The 20,395-nt window shown below is 39.4% G+C and overlaps 1 protein-coding gene across 4 annotated transcripts in view; it reads left to right on the forward strand.

Moving 5' to 3' along the window:
- Nucleotides 1-20,395, forward strand: part of LYN (LYN proto-oncogene, Src family tyrosine kinase) — a 132,186-nt gene that overhangs the window by 54,757 nt on the left and 57,034 nt on the right. The window contains exons 2-5 of one of the 4 annotated variants that reach the window (XM_004450149.5): nucleotides 14,184-14,294; nucleotides 15,490-15,626; nucleotides 18,702-18,744; nucleotides 19,041-19,146. In XM_004450149.5, coding sequence (XP_004450206.1) covers nucleotides 15,495-15,626; nucleotides 18,702-18,744; nucleotides 19,041-19,146 — 281 coding nt within the window. In that variant the 5' untranslated portion in view covers nucleotides 14,184-14,294; nucleotides 15,490-15,494. Of the gene's footprint in view, nucleotides 1-14,183; nucleotides 14,295-15,489; nucleotides 15,627-18,701; nucleotides 18,745-19,040; nucleotides 19,147-20,395 lie in introns of those variants that run through there. The other 3 variants (XM_071207819.1, XM_004450151.4, XM_004450148.5) reach the window with 3 other exon arrangements.

Consider the following 20,395-nt stretch of genomic DNA (forward strand, 5'->3'; position numbering starts at 1 on the left):
GTCAAAGGGAGGATAGCATGATTTACTATTGAACTGTCTGGAGCTTGTAGTTCACTGTGTTCCCATTGAAAATTTGAACTGTCTCACAGGACCCCTGTGAGCTCATTGGGGCACACTGGAGGGCCTTGGCACACAGCTTGGGACCCACAGTGCCCTTTCTGTACCATCTCTTTTTCTTTTTCTTAATCTAATGGTATGTCTTGGCCATACCCACTTTTTTTTTTTAATTTTTAATTTTGAAATACTTTGAAACTTACAGGAAAGTTGCAAAACTAATACAGAAATAATACAGAGAACTCCTATTTACCCCTTATCCCATATCCAGATTTACCAACTTTTAACATTTTGCCATGTATATTATGTCATTCTATCTTATCTATGTCTATTTACCTCTCTATTTGCTTACCTACCTACCTATCTATATTTTCTAAACATGTGAGGATAGGTTTATATACCTAATGCTCCTTTGCCATTTAATATTTCCATACGTCATACCCATTTTTAAAGAAAATAACTTTGGAAGCAGCCCTGGACTCTAATTCCTCTCTTCCGCCTTTTATCAGAGAGTTGAAAGTGACTCTCCGGTCCTCCCTCTCGTATCGCACACTGCACAGATAAGTCACAACTTTGTCTTCAAGCTTAGTCCAAAGAATGGTTCCCTAGTCTTGTTCGGCTTTACCTCCTTTGAGTTTAAAACATTGGTGCAGTCGTGTCTGGCTGGCTTTGCCTGGGCTTTCTGCAGGACCTTTTTGGTGCCCCTGGCGGTTCTCCTAGGAAGAGCCCTGGCTTCCGTGTTTAGGGCGTGGCCTTCTTTTCACACTGGATTTGGAGCCTGCTTTCATCTCTTGGACTGCCAACATGCAATACACCAGAAATGGGCTGGCTTTTACAATGGGGAATTATTTGCTAAAAAGCTGATAGTTCCGAGGCCATGAAAATGTCCAGATCAAGACATCAGCAGGTGATGCTTTCTCCCCAACGTCCGGCTGCTGGCGCTCTTGGACTCCTCTGTCACATGGCAATGCACATGCGCTACCCCGATGGCCTTATCTGCATTTTCAGATGAGGAAACTTAAGGTACAGAAGTGTTAAACCACTTGCCTAGTTTCCTGGCTCTCAGGAAGCAGAGGGGAAGTGGCAAGAAGCCAGTCTCCTCCAGCGCCTTCACTTGTGACCATTATTCTTTACCACAAGCTCACGGATTTCAGGCAAGAAGACGGGCTTGCTCTACCCTTTATCTTCATAGGATGCATTTAATCTCCCCGCAGGCAGATGAGTAGACGGGCTTCACCCACAGCGTAGTTCACGTATGAGAAAACCCAGGCCAGGTATGACACCAAGGAATTCCTAGCAGCAAGCATCAGCTGCAGGTGTTACTTGTCTCCAACTTATCGGGAATGTGGAAGAAGACTTTACGGTGGAGCGATGGGTATACAAAACATACCTGGCTCGCTGGGTTTGATTTTTTTGTTTGTTTGTTTTGTTGTTGTGTGCTTGATTTTTAATTCTTGCAGCCATGCTTTTATAAAAGCAAAACATTATAGCTCAATGTAGACAGTTTGACAATGGAGAAAGAAAAATAACTGACTCAGCACAGAAGGAAAAAAGTGTTAAAATTTTTATTTTCCCTTCAATCTTTTTTTTTCTTCTAAATGTAATCGTAATGTGTATAAAATTTTGTATATTGATTTTTTTACAAAACATTACATTGTAAACATTTAAATTTAATTATATAGTTCTTTTAGCCATCCTTAAAAATTAATTTTGTCATTTTCAAGGTGACCCATGCACCTAATTTAAAACCCTAAAATGCTAAAAAATTAACATAAAATAGCTCTGTCCTTCCAAAACCCTCTCCTACCCAGCTTTACTCTGCAGCTCCAATCACTTTCTTGTCCTCAATTCCAACGGCTCTCCAATATTTCATTGAATGGTACCATAGAGTTTGTGTGCCTACTTCCTGCCCTACTTTTACTTAATTAAGTTATGGAACTATTGGCTGAAAGTGTTGGTTCTGCAGAAGTACTAACTGCTGATAAAATTCTGTTCACTATGCAAATATATATGGTAAACACAGGGCTACATTATCAGATGTACTTCACCTTGTTATTTTATAAGCCTAATTTAATCATAACTTTCATTTATCATAAAGGCCAATGTGCATAGTTTTAGAAATAGCCACTGTATTATTAAATATTAATAGTGCTCTGGTTTTAAGGTTATTTTCTCAATCTAAAATCCCAGAAACTTGGAAATTAAGCCAATTTAGACTTCATGAAATTCTATTGTATTTTAAATGATAGTTTTTAGGTAGAGCAGGTAATAACTTGCCCTTGATCATTTTTAAGAGTAGTGGGTGCTAAGAAGTGGCACTTTATGTGGACGTGTGCAACTTTTCCCAGCAGAAGTATTCTAAAGCCAATCAGCTTTTCCAAATCGAGGGTCAAATTTCTGAAACACTGACTCGAAAGTATGTGGAATGTGCTTACATCATCACAATATACTTTTAAGTGATCTCTCTTACCTTCAGTGAAAATAAAATCTATTAGGAAATAAAATCTAGTAATATGTAATCAAATTTATTAGTAGGTAAGACTTCTCTGGGCCTTGGTTTCTCATGAGAGGGGGTAGGTAGAAGAGATCCTCCTTCCTGCTGCTTCTTGCTATATCTTGTGAGCCTGGTTTATATGGAAGTATACAGACACGTATACACAGGTTGATGATGTTCTTGTAAAAGGTTTCTGGGCCCATTTCAACACAGGCAATGGGTCTGTGATTGTGTGTCTTCCTTCGAGTGTCTCTGTGTCTGTCCATGTGTGTATATGCAGAGTGGCAGACATCTATTTCGAGAAGATTCCTGGCCATGCCCTTTACATTTTATAATGGGATACTAATCCTGGCTTTCGCTTATTGACTAACAAAGCATATAGGTCTGCCCAGTCAATACTTATCAGTACTCAAGGTCATTGCTGGCAATGAAAACATCAGCTTTTCTCCCGTGCAGCGTTCATCGGGACGCATTTGGCAATGACTGGAAACATTTTTGCCTGTCACAGCTGGCAGGGGTTCACGGTGGGGCTGCTGCGTCTGGGGGGCAGAGCCCAGGGATGGTACTGAACATCCTATAATGCCCAGAGAAGCCCCCCACTGCAAATACTTTTCTGACTCAAAATGCGAATAGTGCTGAGGTTGAGAAAACATTTATTTATATCCATGGACCTGTTTTTCTCTTAGCTTTGACCTCTAGAAATCCCAGACCCAGGTTTGTAGTCTATACCTCACAATTTGCAGACATTGATAGCATACTCTAACCATTCAGCTTCTTTAACTGTCTTGGACTTAGCTTCATATTTTTCCTGATTTCATTATCATTTTATTATGTCACATGCATTTAAGCTGACTCACCTCTAAAGGGAGGAAATCGATCCATCATTATATTTCTGAACCAAGGTGGCTGGATATTGGTCATAAAAATCTGGAGCTAGAGGGAAGTGGATGTGGCTCAAGTAGTAGAGCTTCCGCCTACCATATGGGAGGACCTGGGTTCAATCCTTGAGGCCTCCTGGTGAAAAAGAAGAAGAAGTGTGCCCATGCAGCAAGCCAGTGCCCACGTGAGTGCCCACATGGTGAGCCAGTGCCCACACGATTACCCATGCGAGTGCCCGTGTGGTGAGCCAGTGCCTGGCGCAAGTGAGTCACACAGCAAGATGATGATGCGTCAAAAGAGAAACAAGGGGACAGTCAAGGTGAAGCACAGCAGAGACTAGGAACTGAGGTGGTGCAATTGACAGGGAACCTCTCTCCCCATCAGAGGTCCCCAGGATCGAATCCTGGTGAATCCTAGAGGAGAGAAAATGAGAAGAGAAGACAACACAGACAGCAAAAACAGCAGGGCGGGAGGAGGGGAAGGGGAAAAATAAATAAATAATCTTTAAAAAAAAATCTAGAGCTAGAAACAAAGTCCATGTTTAATAACACCTCTTGGCTGATGGTGTGTACATAATTTAGACATGGCTTTTAATTTCCTCTTCCACTTCTTTTAATGACCTATTACCCTTCGATCCCTAAGTTTCCATGAGCTCATCTTCTTTTCAGAGTGTTCCCTTTTATGGTTCAGAGAAACAAAACTGAAAAAAGAAAAAAAAAAAAAACCCAACCCAAAAAACCCTCACTTGTTTCAGCAATCCCCTGTTGTCTTCCCCTGTGTGATATTGCTCAATTCAGAGTGATGTAAACGGGACGGACCGTGTGGTAGAGGCCTCTGAATGCATACTAACCCAGATGATACTGGCCTTCTTATTTTGTCATATAAGATTAAGACCTTCTTCTCTCTTGTCCACCTCCTTGCTTGCTTCCCGCCAGTCGCACCCACTTCTCTTCTGCCCCTCCGCTCGTTCCAGTCGTGAGACCTTTGCTCTGGCTTGTTCTTCTACCTCTCACTCCCTTCCTTTTGATTTTCCAACTTGGCAAGGAATCAAAGAGAAAGGGACTGGCTGATATCAGTTGAAATGGCCTCTTGTGTTCAAGAGAGGGCATGACTTTGTACTCCCACAACCCGAGTGAGTTCAGAACACACATCTGTGCGTCTCCTTATGCCTTTCTACTGAGAAGTGTCCTTATGGCTAGTAAAAATCTTCAGGGTTGACATTTCATTTCTTTTTTGACTGCTTAGCCAAGACCTCTCGGGCCACTTCCTTCCCACGTTCTTTTTCACCTTTGCTCCTGCACCCTGAAGGACCTTAGCTCATGGGTTCAGATCCCTTAATTAATTCTAACATTTTTTTAAAATGTTGTCCTTTTTCATACAAGTTTTGTAATTATAAAAGTGATAATAAAATTTAAAATTTTGAAAAGGCAACCCCAATAATCCTGATGATGACTGTTGTGATATTTGGGATATGTCTTCCTAGACTCTTTTCTCTCCATTTACAGTTTCTTCCCCCAATAAATATGGCCTCATGCTGTATGTACTGTGTTTTTCACTTTTTCCCCACTTAAAGATACTGTGAATATCTTTCTATTCAATATGTATGATATATTAATGGCCATAGTTCCTCTTTTGAGTTGAGGTATCATGTTCTTGCTCTTCAATTTTGCAAAAGCCGATTTCCTAAAGGCCAGTTTGCTGAATTTGTCAAATATTCCAATTTACCAGAAGACCTGTTTCTTTTAACTATTTCAATAAAATTTCTACTCTTTTTAACTTTATGTATTTTTAATGCTCTTTTGCCAATTCTTTAGATGACCTCTCAACCTTAGTGTTTCTGGCAATTAAAAATTTTTTATTTTAAATTTAATTTACATGTACATTTATATTTAGAAGCATTAGAAAGAAATTGGAAGTGACCAAAACATCCCCAACACATATGACAAGCTAAAACATTAGTTTGTTAGAGGGAGAAACTGGGATATGTTGATTTGCTAGCAGTTTGCAAAAACATTTAGTGAGGATGCTTAAGAGGGACTACTAGAAAGAAGTGGAAAACTAGAGCTTCACATGTAATATCAAACATGTACTTGGGATCAAAGAATTTTTAAAAATTTAGCTTAAAACCCTAAAAACATAAGGACGAATAAAGTAAGCAGTGAACCAGGAAGCTACAGAAACAACCATATCTCATGCTATATTTTAGCTATTATAGTTACTAACTACTATTAATTAAAGTTGATATATCCTAACCCTTAGCTTTGAAAATAGCACATTCCTTAAAATGATTCATAAAAATCTTCAAAAGCTTCTCAAACAATTACATTTCATAAGAATTGTTAAGCTGTTATGCTATTAAAGACATTCAAACTAATAAACTGTTGTAAACTTAAGCTGTCAACATGCTCCCATTCAATATGAAACTCAATAAACTTCAGAAAATGTTAAAAGAGAGAGTCTATTAAAAGTTTTTCAGTAAATTGATCATCTTGTAAATTGAAAAACCTCAGAGAACTAGCGTTTAGTGGAATGAATTTTGACCTGCATTTATTAAACCAGTGACCTATTATTTGGCAAACAAATGTATTTCTGATTGTACACTATTACCAACTGCCCCACAATAAATATCTTTTTACATGGAGTTTTGTGGAACTACTCAACTATTTCCTTAGAAATAATTTATTCCTAGAATTGGTAATGTTAGGACCAAAAGTACATACATTCTAAAACACTTGAATGTATATTGTCAAGTTACCCTGCGAAGAGAGGATACTCATTTACTGTCTCCTGCCAAGCCCAACTGTTTCATATTTTCATTTTATGGTGAGGAAATTAGAAGCCAGAGGAGAGAGTGGTTTATCTGTAATTATAGAACTCTCAAGCCGAGCAGGTTTCCTGATTTCCACTTCCCTCCTCATCCCATTTTCCTCTACGCTTCCCCTTTTGAGGCGTAGCCAGATTACTCCTTCAACTTTTCTGGGCTGGAGCCAAAACTTCCAGGTGTTGGAACCCTCCTACAACTCTTTTTAGTCCCTTTGTTTTGCTCTTTTTTTCTAGTAAATGCAGTGACGACAGTTTTTCCCAGAGCTTTATTAAGGTTCTGATAATTTGCTGTCTTTGTGCACTGCTATTTTGGAACATCTCAGTATCTCTCTGGCCTTACATTGTTAGGCTGTACATACACATCATAGCTAGCTGCAAACCTCTGGGTCTTCTTGTGGCTACACTTGAACCTTACGAAGGAAATGTTCCTCCAACCTTAAGGTCGGCTGGCCTGCAGGGCTTAGTCCCAAGGAGGAGTGCTGCCACCAGGGTTTGAAAACCCAGAGGTAATTCTGATCCACACATGCAACCCTTCCTTCCCCTTCCCCTGCATAAAATAAAGAAGTAGTTTCAAACCAGATACAGGTATCAGTAAACAATCAGATTTCGATCACAAGGGCATATGGAAAAGTTAATAAAGTGGACACCACCAGTACTGCACAGTGGGATTTTTTTGCATCAAAATTTTTATGGAGACATAATTCCCATGAATTATATTCATAAAGCTGAACAACAACCATTGCCCCTATCTAATTCCAGAACCCTGCATCTTGTCTGTAGCAGTCTTGCAGAATTTACACACTACAACAGAGCTGTGTGACAAAATAAACTAAGGCTCTCACCTTCTGTAGGTGACTGTGTTCACTTAAGCGGGTGGGGAAGTAGCCTTTTTCTTTTTTTAATTAGTAAACTTTATTTCTTTTTTTTAAAGATTTATTTCTCTTCCCCCTCCCCAGTTGTCTGCTCTCTCTGTCCATTTGCTGTGTGTTCTTCTGTGACCACTTCTGTCCTTATCAGCAGCACCAGGAATCTGTGTTTCTTTTCGTTACGTCATCTTGTTGTGTCAGCTCTCCGTATATGTGGCACCATTCCTGGGCAGGCTGCGCTTTCTTTCGTGCTGGGCGGCTCTCCTTACGGGGCACGCTCCTTGCGCGTGGGGCTCCCCTACGCAGGGACACTGCTGCGTGGCACAGCACTCCTTGCGTGCATCAGCATTGCGCATGGGCCAGCTCCACACAGGTCAAGAGGCCCAGGGTTCGAACCCTGGACCTCCCATGTGGTAGACAGACGCTCTATCTGTTGAGCCAAGTCCTCTTCCCCATTGGCCCTCAATAGTGATAAGTAGATGGGGATGGCAGGTACCTGGGATGCTGGCATCTGACCACCTGGTTCTATTTCAGTCTGTTTTTTCCAATACTCCCTCAGGCTTTTCTTTCTCATGTCTGGTAAATTAAATCTTCCTTCCTTCAAGGAGCCTTCCACTTCAACCTTAAGGATGGACTGCTGTGATATCTTTACCATGGGAGCAACTCCAGATTCTGAGTCCTCTAGGCTTTGCTCTTGATATGAAACCCAGCGGATACTAAGAGCTAGGGGTTACCAAATACCAAAACACATTGGCTTAACTGCTCCAAAATACTCTTCTTGTTACCTATGACATTTAAACCTTAGGAAGGGCCTTGTGCTTCACTCTGGCCAAAGAGAAAAAGCAGAGCTCTGGAGTTAGATGACCTGCGCCACCAGCTCAGCAACTGGGTCATCTTGGGCTTCCTGGGAAAAATATGAGAGAATGGCTGAAAAATGATTAACATGGGACTTAAGGAGAAAAACCCTAGTTGCTTCAGTAAAGAGAGTCTGGCCGAACTCTTTTCAATTCCATCACTTTAAAAAGGGATTTAGGGAAATTAACAAGAGAAAAGAATTAGGAATGGATGGAGTTAGTTGCAGAGTCTAGTTCTGGAGCTTTCTCCTTTTCTGCCATTGCAAGGCTCCCAACAGGCTTTTCTGATCCCCATCTGTTTGACTGGAAAAAATCTTGCAATTCTTTTGCTTCCCTAATCTGTGTCTCATTCTTGAAAGTAGAGTAAGAAATAAAACAATCAAAAGGTATCTAGGAGAGTTCTGCCTTGGCGGGCAAAGTGACGCTCTTGAGCACCATAACTGGTTCTGGAGCACGAACCTGGGAATGGCAGGACATTAGTTTGGGAATGAATTCCTTTGAATGGCTCTCGACCCAAAAAAAATGGACCAAGATCATCAGTACCACCTACCTTTATTTCTTTGGGACAGCCCTTCTCTTTCTCTTGCCTCCCTAAGCTCCCTAATTATGAAAACTCTCTTTGGAGATAGATCACTTCACAGGCAAAGAACTGCAGCAGTAAAAGCAGATGGGTGGTGTTCCAGTTTGCCGAGGAGTTTTGATTGCCTGGGACTGGTTCATCTCTGGGCTTTACCTTCCTCGCCTGGGAAATGCCGGCCACAGAGTTTATCCCCTTGCTCTCCGCTTTCTCCCCTGACCCCCATAAATATTTGGGGTTACTCTCTTTGCTTACATGGGTTTCTGTTTGATATGTTTAAGGTCAGGCAAGAGAAGCTCAGTAACAGGAGGGAGATTTCAGAGCTCCCAGCTCTGAGTAATTCACTTATCACTGGGAAAATTTGATGCAATTCAAGTACTGAGTTTGGGAAAGTTGTGAAAATAATTTAAAAAGAAAGGTTTTTAGTTTGTTCTTGGTGGTTGGTGGAATGAAGGCAGAAAATGTGTACGTTGGGGAGCAGATGTAGCTCAAGTGGTTGAGCACCTGCTTCCCATGTACGAGGTCCTGGGTTCAATCTCCAGTACCTCTTAAAAACAAACAAATGAGAAAACCAACTCTCATTGGGGAGTGGATGAAGCTCAGTGATTGAGCACCTGCTTCCTATGTATGAGGTTCTGGGTTCAATCTCTGGTACCTCCTTTAAAAAAAGTGTAAATGGTAATAAAAACAGAACATGGTACCCATGCAGGTAGTTCTTTTATACTATTTTATTAAGGCAAGATAGTTCAGTTCTCAGTGGTTGAATTCCCATAACTACGCTTTTAAATTTTAAGATCTAGGATTGTTTGGAATGGTTGTTAAAATTGGAGCCCCTGGTTTGCAGCCTGCCCTGCAGAATCTGGACTTGTGCATCCCCACAGTTGCGTGAGAAAACTTTATAAATTCTCATACTATTTACAGATATCTCTGTTGGTTCTGTTTCCCTAGAGATTTCTGACTAATACAGTATCTTTTCATCAATTATTTTAAAAAGAGAATTATCCTAAATGACCAAAACTAGATACAAAGTACAGCATATTGTTTGACTCCATTTATATAAATTATAAATATAAATAAATTTGTAGAAATGGAATTAGATTAGCAGATATGTATGGCAGGGGAAGGATAGAAGGATTTAGAGATGACTGCGAAGGGGTGTGGGGGGATTCTTTTTGAAGTAGAGAACATACTGTGATATTGAATGCAGTGATGAATGCACAACTTGATGATTATATCAATTGGATTCAGATTTTATGGGGGAAAATGGCCCTTGATTTCCTATTTATTATTTCTTTACACATTTAATTTGAGTAATGAGTGATTTTATCAAGAAAGAAAACTGAATTTTGTTGAATGCCTTTTCTGTGTCCATAGAGATGATCATGTAATTTTTCTCTTTTGAACTGTCAATGTGGTGTATTATATCAGTTGATTTTCTTATGTTGAATGATCCTTGCATATCTGGGATAAAACCCGTTTGATTATGGTGTATAATTAGATTAATGTGTTGTTGAATTCAATTTTCAAGTATTTTGCTGAGGATTTTTGCATCTAAATAGATTAGTCCAATTTTCTTTTCTTGTAGCATCTTTATCTGGCTATGGTATTAGGGTGATGTTGGCTTCATAGAGTGAGGTAGGTAATCTTCCCACCTCTTCAATTTTTGGAAGAGTTTGTAGGATTGGTATTAGTTCTTTTCAAAATGATTGGTAGAATTCACGTATGAAGCCATCTGTTCCTGGGCTTTTCTTTGTTGGGAGGTTTTTGATAACTAATTCAATCTCATTACTTGTGATTGATCTGTTGAATTCTATTTCTTCTTTTGTCTGTATGTTTCTAGAAATTTATACATTTCATCTAAATTGTCAAACATGCTGGCATACGATTTTTCATAGTATTCTCTTATGATCCTTTTTATTTCTGTGGAGTCAGTGGTGATGTCCCTCTCATTTCTGATTTTATTTGCATCTTCTCCTTTTTTTCTTTTTTTATTCTAGCTAAGGATTTGTCAAATTTTATTAGTCTTCTCAAAAAACCAGCTTTTAGTTTTGTTCATTCTCTTTATTGTTTTTTATTCCCAATTTCATTTATTTCTGCTTTAATCTGTATTATTTCTTTCCTTCCGCTTGTTTTGGGATTAGTTTGCTGATCTTTTCCTTGTTCCTCCAGATGTGTAGTTAGGTCTTTGATTTTATCTCTTTCTTCTTTTTTAATGTAGGCATTTAGGGTTACAGATTTCCCTCTCAGCACTGCCTTTGCTGCACCCTATAACTTTTGGTATGTTTTGTTCTCATTTTCAAGTAATGAGATGGTGCAGTTTAATAGAGGTATTGCTGGGTGTTCCTTTATGAACCATGGTTGCCTGCCCTTTATGTCTCTTTAGACCACCTAGTCAGGCTTATAGAATGAACTTCCACATTTGCATGTCAAACCCCAGTTTGCTTTATTGTCATCGTCATCATCACCACCATCAACATCACCATCATCATCATTTTAACCAAAGGTGTCTATATATAAAGTGTATCTTCACTTACTGTTTAAAAAACTTTATGTTGAAGACACTGTAAATGATATCCTCCTCATGCTTTATGTGAAGTCCATCATTAGAAAACTTAAAGAGTTTGTGTTGGGAAGCACTCTTTCCTGAGAGAGCCCGGTTATACTTCCTCTTTCCCAGGGTGAGTGCTGTGTGACTCACCACTGCCCTTGCCCTCCCTGCCAGGAAACTGGGGCAAGTGTAAAGTTCAGTTACAGCAAATCTGTGCCTACAGAGTTACCAAATTTGCATTCTCCTCTTTTCTCTGGGTCTTGATTTCGCTAACCTCCTCCTATGTGGGGGTAGGGCATTTCATATTTTGGGGCAAAGAAGCAGGCTATGAAAAATCTCTTCATTAGCATCTTAATAGCTAAAACATGAGTTGCAGAAGGGCCAACATATGTAAAGTTGCACATTCACACAGAAGTAACGCACACAATCACATATACCCACAGACATTCACATTCAGACACACTAACATTTTCATCACGAGTCCCCTGAAAAAATATTTATGATTGAAGTTGTTCATAATATCTTTTCTTTTTCCTCTAATTTTTTGTTCTGAATATGTCAAATCTACAGAAATGATGAAAGAATAAATGCCTACATACCCTTCAGCTACATTCGCTCATTTTAAATCTTTTGCCACATTTGTTTCCTCCTTGCTCCTCTCCCTCGTAATTTCCCTCTCTCTCTCTGTCACTGCCCCCCCCCCCCCCACACACACACACACTTGCTCTCTCTCTTTTCCTTTTTTGGCAGAGGCAGTTAAAGTTGCAGATGCGACAGCCCTCGCCCCTACACACCTCACAAGCTTCTCCTTAGGTAAGGACATTCTCCTGCATCCACCCTGCCCTTATCAAGCCTATTCCACTTATATCAACTTCCCTTATCAAGTTCAGGCATATTCAAATTCCCCAGGTTATCCCAGCTCTGTGTGTGTGTGCGCGTTTGTCTCACCCCCAATCCAGGATTCAATTGAGATTCACACATTGTATCTCTTTAGTCTCTTTTAATATGGTGTAGCCTCCCCTTCACTCCTATCCCCATGGTTCTTTGAAGCATCCAGCCTAGGTGTCTTATAGGATACCACCCATTGTGGAACTGTGGGACTGGTTATCTGGTTCCTGTATTTCCTATAAAGTGGAAGTTAATTCTAGAGGTTCTTTCTTTCTCTCACTCTCTCTCTCTCTCTCTTTTTCTTTCTTTCTACTAAGGTTATTGAGACAGTGCCCAGGAAGTCATTATATTCATGACAGTGAAGTAGGTACCTGGTTTTTTGGTGATGTATTAGGAAATCACATAAAAATGTAACAAGTATATTGCTAGTTTAGGAACCACCCTTGGGACAGTGTTTGTTTGTTTTCTTGTTTGCTTATTGCTTTTCTTTTAAAAAAAAATCACTGGTATCTTCACATAAAAGGATATACATTTTTTTACCCTCTATTAAAATTTTTATTATTGTTGCAAAAGTTCCCATTTTAACCACGTTCAAGAGTACTCTTTAGAGGCATTGATTACATTCACAATGTTTTGCAACCATCACCATTATCTATTTTCAAAACACTTTCACGCCCCTCTCCCCAATAGAAACTCAGTGTCCATTTTTATCTCTATTTTAAAACTGAGATGGGCTTCACCTCTTTTCCTTTTCCTTGTTCACTTTTAGCAAGAGGGATCCTGAGAAGCCTGCATGAAGCCCTTAAGTGAGGAAGCCATAGCTACTTGATCCATTCATCCATCCATTCACCCAGCCACCCAATTAACCATCCATCCATCCCTTCATCTACCCACCCATCCACCCAATTAACCATCCATCCATCCACTCACCCATCCACCCAACTAACGATCTATCCATCTACCCAACCAACTAATCATCCATCCACTCACCCACCCATCCAGTTAGCCAACCATCCATCCATCCATCCACCCAGCCACACATCCAACCATTCACCTATCTACCCCAGTAATTAACCACCCATCCATCGACCTACCCACCCACCCATCCAATCAACCAACCATCCATCCATCCAACCATTCAATGTTTTTAAGCACCTACTATGTGCCAGGCACATTTATAGATGCTAGGAATACTGCAGTGAGCAAAACAGGCTGGGAACATACGCTAATTTAGCTTCTATTCTAATTGGGAGAAGAGACCATAAATAAGCCCATATAAATGAAATGTAAGTAGTAATTAGAAAAACAAAAGAGTGTGAGTAGTGATGGAAGGTGGGCAAAGTGGGTGTGATTTTTCATAGAGTGGTTAGTGAAGACCTGTCTGGGAAGATAAGGTGTAGAGATGGGAAAAGAGTGAGAGCGTGGGCATGCAAGGGCATGTCATTTTTATAGCAGGAATCACGTCTTGCTAGCATAAAATTGATGTTCAATCAACATTTGTCGAATGTATGAGTGAATGACATGGAAAAGTGGTTCTAGCAGCCAGGCCTGAAAATGCTGCATCCCCTCCATGTGGTGGGTGGGTGGGTCTCTCAAGTCTCTGAGTAGTTCCTTCCAGTGGCTTGTGTGCCCATGGCGAGAATGGGCACAGTTGATGGCCCAGGGGTGTGAGGTGATGGAACAAGGCTAACCTCCCTGTGTCTCTGAACCCTGCATCCTCAGGGGTCCCCAAAGGGAAGACTTTGCTATTACTATATTTCCTCATTTATAAAGCATCATTTTAATGACTTAGCAGTTAAAAAGAGCTTTTGGTGGAGGCGAGCCTGGTGAAAAAAGAATGGTCATACTTCATTTTCAGATCAACTCTAAGTCCATTCCACTTCAGAGACATTAGCAAGATGAAAAAAAATGTGCTGTTTTGAATCTAAGTACTTGCTTCCCCTTTATTTTGGGAACTTCAGCTCAATAGTTTCAGAAAGAGGTGTGGCTGTCCTTTTGAGGCTTCGTTCCTCAACTGATGAAATGATAAACAAGATGAGGTTACCAGAAAAACTGGAACTCTAAAGGACAAAATGGAGAGATGGGGGCCTGGCAACAAGGCAGTATGGATGATAGAGTTTATCAGAGATCTGGTGATTTCTTAGTACAATCCTTCCCCATGTTTCCCACTATCATGCTCTTCCCTAAACTCTCTTCCCAGATTTGGCAGTACTTCAGAATTGCACAGATCACACAGGAGCATCTGCCCCCACTGGACCCCCAGAGAACTTCCTGGGATGCATCCAGGGAATTTGTATCCTGTGGAGATTAGGTAACTCTGATGTTCTCCCAGGTTTAGGAACCATAACCCTACAGGACCTTAAATGTACCCTTCTAATGGTGGTCCTCAGAGATTTTGTTTTGTTTTTAATGTACACAACTTGACCATGCATCCATACTGTAAAACAAGGTTCATATCTGCTTTCAGGTGTTTTTTAAAAAATCATATATTTACTCCCCATAGTGCTAAATCTATTTCTGCATATCCTGGGTGTTTATTGAAAAAATGAATGTATTTACCCTTATAGAAGCACAGTTGCATCATTCTGCAGTGGTCAGTCACCAGCCCCCTTCTCTCGTGGGGCTTTCTTCTTCCAGTCTGTTGATAATTGTGGCGGCCGATGCCATCTTTGGTGCCTGTAATTCTGAAATCTTTATTTCCAGACTCATAAATCTTACTTGGAAGTCCACTGAGCTGTCATCTGGTTGTTCCCATGAGCATCTTTTCTCCCAAACCCATGCCTCCTCCTTTATTTCTAGTCTTGGTGAAGCTGCCATCATTTTCCAAGTTCCCAAGCCTCATTCAGTGAGAAGCAGGCTCTTAACATTCCAACTCTTAATCGTGCCTGCCCTTGGAGCCTCTCACCCTTCACTTCACCTCACATTTGCTGCCACAGTGCTCGCTCTGAAATGTATATGGGATTGTATTACTGATCTAGACCCAGAATGAACTAATTCCCAGAAGGAGGCAAGTTATCTCATGGTCACTGCCTTTGCATGTGAAGTTCTTTGTTCCTGGAATACCTTGACTGGTGTTGCCATCTGGCTGCCATCCCTCCCATTTCAACTCAGAACATTTCTTTCAGCAAGCTTTCCCTGGCCACTTCCTTTTCTTCCGGACTGGGTTAAATGTCTTTTCTAAGGTCCTGCGCATCTTCTGTCAGGGACTCACCACCACATTGTATTGTAATTTTAATTCATACATCTTCCCTACAAGAACATGTACATTTTTATAGCAGGAATCACGTCTTGCTAGCATTAAATTGGTGTTCAATCATTATTTGTCGAATGTATGAGTGAACGAACAAGCAAATCAGTTTGTGAAGTATTCACATTTGGGTGTGTTCATCCACGTATAATAAAGAAAAAAAAGAGCATATTTTTATTCTTCTGTTGCAGAAGATTTTCATGGTTTGAAGCCAGTTTTAGAATGGTTAAAAAATGTCATTACTTTTATATTCCAACAGGAAATATGGGATGTATAAAATCAAAAAGGAAAGACCATCTGAATGACGATGGAGTAGATTTGAAGACCCAACCAGTACGTAATACTGACCGAACTATTTATGTGAGAGATCCAACGTCCAATAAACAGCAAAGGCCAGTAAGTAGATAGTCTCAGGGGAGAATTCAACGGCAGGATCAAAGCATGGCTCAGATAATTGACAAACCAATCGGTAGCATGTGCATGTAATAAATTCACATTGATTACTTGGGCCTCAAATAATTTTTTATATTCTTTGTAATTGAATCCTTTGAAGAGCTTGTAAATATTTTAGGAATTACCTGCCACTAATTGGCAGCTGTGCAATCTTGTTACCTTCTTCTGCATGGAGGAAATCATTGTACTCATCACTGATCTTAAGACCCAACTCTTTTTATCAAAAATAAAAAAAGTTTGTGTGATTTAGGATAGCAGTAAGTTTAGCACAGTTGTCTACAAATAGAAGGAAAGGCTGGATTCAAGTCAAAAGTATGTGGCAATATGTCCTTTGAGGTATTATACCACCCCATCTTGTCATTGCCTCAATAAATTCAGAATAGCACTGATACCAAAGTTATCATTTATCATAGTGAATTAAAAGATGGAGAAAAAACATAGCCAATTCTATCCCTTGACCTTGTATCAGAAATTTTATAGGTGATGTGAACTTGATGCATTTAGGAAATGCTTGGCAAAGAAAACTAGTATTATATTTCATGAAAGGAATAAAAGAGCTTTGGATAATTACAAACTTAATTGTATTTTATTTTGGATCTTTTAGCTTTTCCATACATTCTTTCAACTGTATTTGCCCTCCCATTATTATGGAATTCCTCAGCATTGGAATTGAAAACAGTTTATTCCAGGTTAGCCCACATGCCTATATTAAGAGTCTTCATAGTTGTTCTAGTCTGAAGGAATTTTTAATGCCTTGGAAATTTTTATTTTATTAGCATTATGGCGCCCTTTTGCTACCCTTCCTCCACTTTTCCCCATTATTCTGCAGATAAAATATATCTATTATATATAAAGTCACGTGTCATTGTTGAGGATTGATAAATCAGAGTTGGCCTTATTTAAAGAAGTTGGGATTAAGAGTAATACATTATAATATTACATTGTCATACATGATGGTCTGGATAGATAAATTGACATTGCAATTTTCTATAAAGAAAAAATATATGTGGAAGCTCAATGTCTAAGACTATTAATAGCTCTAATAATTTAGTGCTAGTCAGTATATAAATATAATATACTAAACCACAATATGTATAAACATAGATATATATTCTATAAATATGATTAATAGTAACGTAAGAGGAATTGGAATCATTACAAATAATTTTATTTAGACATTCTCATAAAAAGGACCTGTTTTTTTCTGGTATAATGTGCCACAGTTGTTGTTTTTTTTTAAGATTTATTTTATTTATTCTCCCTGCCTCATTGTTTGAGCTCTCTGTCTACTCTGTGTCTGTTTTTTGTGTGCTCATCTTCTTTTGTGGAGGCACTAAGAACCAAACCCTGTACTCCCATGTGAGAGGGAGGCAAACAATGGCTTGAGCCACCTTTGCTCCCATGCGCTACAGATTTTGAATGCTTTAAAACCCAAGTTTGTTGTTTTTTTCCCCCTAAATGATGAACAAACACAGCATTTACTAAGAAAAGAAAAAGAGAATAGTACATACTTAAATTTGGCTTTTTTTCTTGTTTCTTATCACATCATGGGGCCATATACTATTAAGAGTAAATTAGATTAGGAATTAAGCTAGAAAGCAAAAGTAGTAAAAAGGTTTGAAATCTCTCAGTGCCCTCACATAGTAAGTGTCCTCTTTGCTCACAGGTGCCACTCATTCATGAGCTGCTTAGTCTGGTCTCTTTCCCTGGCCATAGATAACACTGTCAGCTTTGGGTACAGGTGCAAAAAAGGCATGCCATGGGTTGCAAGGAGAATCTGATGAGGTTGAATTAATGCAAATTCAACAACACCCTAAGAAAAGATGTTTTAAAGAAAAAGATAGAATGATGGTAGATGAGTTGCATACAAACTCATAAAAAAGTATTTTCAAATATACTTAAATTAAGGTCCGTTTGCTTATTGCAAATTAACTTACTGCTTTCAAAGGATCGAATTAGTTTGTTATCCTCTAATTATTTCCTCTAGATCATATAAACCTCAATGATGTAAAAAATCCTATAAACTTTCTTGTAGTAAGTATGGAAGGATAGAGTGGACCTAGGGATTTACTAGTACCAAAATACAGGAATTTTTTTTCTTCTCTGATGAAATGGAGATTTTTATGGGATGACGTTCATCAAAAATTAAAATTTTGGCACAAACTGGTCCCATTCCGTTAGCTCACTTGAAACAAAGAGTGACCAAAGTTACATGGTTTGCATGTGTCTGATTCTTACCCCAAACCCTCCTGATAATTCACCTCCCAACTAAAATAACGGGATGCTGTTCTATCCCCTGGTGGAATTGGGCTCAGCTCAAGAAAGCTGGATCAGTTAGGAACTGCACTCAGTTGCTAGTAACAGAGACCTATTCTTTTTTTTCAACTCACCTGGGAGATGAGGCCAGCAGTCCCAGGGGCATGGCAACTTCCCAAAGCCACCAGGGACCGGTCCACTTCCATCTTTTCACCCTGCTGTCTCTGGCATGCATGCATGGCTGCTGGGACTCCAGCCTTCACATGTCTCTAGGTAGAAAGAAGACAGCAAGGCAAGAGAGGACCCTTTCCAAAGCCCCACACAATCATTTTTGCTTAGAGGAACCCCCCCCAACCCCCACCCCCACCACACCAGTCTGCGTAGGAGGCTAGAAAATTTGGAAACATAGTTATTTTACTGGGTGAATTACCACTACTAATAATATTAGTGTTCTGTTGCCAAACAAGAGGGGGAAATTATGATGGGGAAAGCATCTAGCAGCTCCTGCCCAGAGCCTTATATTCTTTCCCTGTCACCCCAGGCAGATGATGCCGTCAGAGGGAAGGAACCATTTCCCTGAGTTGTGTGTTCTGGCATAGCTCTACAGAATCTTTTCTTTGTACTCTTCTTCCTTCCAGCTTCATAAATTAGCAAATCCAAACAACATTTGCTATTAGAAAAAAATGATATAGCCTACAATATGGATGCAAGTAAGATAAGGTAAATGTAATTTTTTTTTCACTAACAAATGTTCTCTCGTAGGTTCCAGACTCTCAGCTTTTGCCAGGACAGAGGTTTCAAAAAGGTAAGTGTTCATAGCAACATAGTTCATTTAACCCCCTTAACTCTGTGAAGTCCTTGTCCTGGATGGTTTCACTGTTAAAATATAAAGTTGGAATTAATTATTTAGAGAGGACAAATGTGCTCAGTGTATGCAGTTTTACTCTCTGTGGGTCATGGACTCCACTAGGCAGGAAACCCTTGCCATTCCTCCAGCTGTTCCTCTTTTCCCGGCTTCATCTACGCGCCCCGCGAGGGTTTGGGCTAACGTTACTGCCAATGGCAGTCTTAAAGGTCTGCGCATGCGTTCCTCTTTTCTAGATCCAGAGGAGCAAGGGGACATTGTGGTCGCCCTGTACCCCTATGATGGCATCCATCCCGATGACTTGTCTTTCAAGAAAGGAGAGAAAATGAAAGTTTTAGAGGAGTAAGTACAACTAACAATCAGCCACGCCCCGGCTACTACTCGTGGTTCCTCAGGCCAAAGAAGCCTAGCAGATTCTCCCCACTTTCTTCACCCAGTAACAACCACTTCCCTTCCCCTTCGGACAGGAGCCTTCTAGCGTCGTCACTTCCGCTTCCGGAGTGGAAGGAGGCGGGTCAAAGGGAATTTCCTGTTAAATTTAGTGGCGAGCGCTCGCAGGGAGGTTTTCCTGTGAAGATACCAGGTTCCTTCTTTATAGATATACCACTTTAAGAAGGTTCGGTCTCTGTGGCTTTTGCATTTAAAGATTAAAAATTAAGTAAAAAATACATCTAATGGATATCACAGTAGTTAACAGTAATATTTTAATAGTCTCTCATCAGTTATAACAAGGGTACCACACCAATGCTAAGTGTCAGCGATAGGGGGGTGTATGAGAATGTGTTTTTTACATGATTATTATGTAAACCTACAATTCTAATTAAAAAAAAATTTTTTTTACAATATTAAGAAAACATGCTAAGCGAAAGAAACCAGATACAACGTATTACATAAAGTATGATTCCATTTGTGTAAGATGTAAATACAAATAAATCTATAGAGACAGAATTAGGTTAGTGGTTATGTAGGGCTGGGGAGGGATAGAGGAATTGAGAGGTGACTGCTAAGGGGTATGGAGTTTTTCTTTTTGGGGAAATGAAAATGTTCTGAAGTTGATTGTGGTGATGAATGCACAAATCTGATCTTACTAAAAGCTGTTGATTGCATGCTTTGGATAGAATGTATGATGTGTGAGTTTATCTCAGTAAAATTGCTCAAAGATTTTAATTTAACGCTAAAGTAAATATCAATTAATTATTAATTAAATCCATTAAATCAATGTTCATTTAACATTGAGATAAATTAACTGAAATGCTAAAATTTAAATATTAATTTAACAATTTAAATTACTCAAAAAGTTAAATTTTAAAATGAAAATTTTGTTGTCTATTAATTAAAGAACTAGGAATTAATTGCTAATGATAAGTTCAATTAATTAAAATCTATTAATTTACCATTAAATTAACTTAAAATTTAATTTAAAATTTAAAAATTTTAAAAAGGGACTTGATTTCACTAGCAACTCAGTCTAGCTTTATAGGGCCCAACTTGGTTTCGTTTCTAAGTAGCCAGACATGGAAAAAAGTCCATGCTCAGCAGTTGCAGCACTTCCTTGAAAACACTCGGTCATTTCCTTGATCCCTTCCAGGCT

Source organism: Dasypus novemcinctus, chromosome 14, assembly GCF_030445035.2.
Source record: "Dasypus novemcinctus isolate mDasNov1 chromosome 14, mDasNov1.1.hap2, whole genome shotgun sequence".
NCBI lineage: Eukaryota > Metazoa > Chordata > Mammalia > Cingulata > Dasypodidae > Dasypus > Dasypus novemcinctus.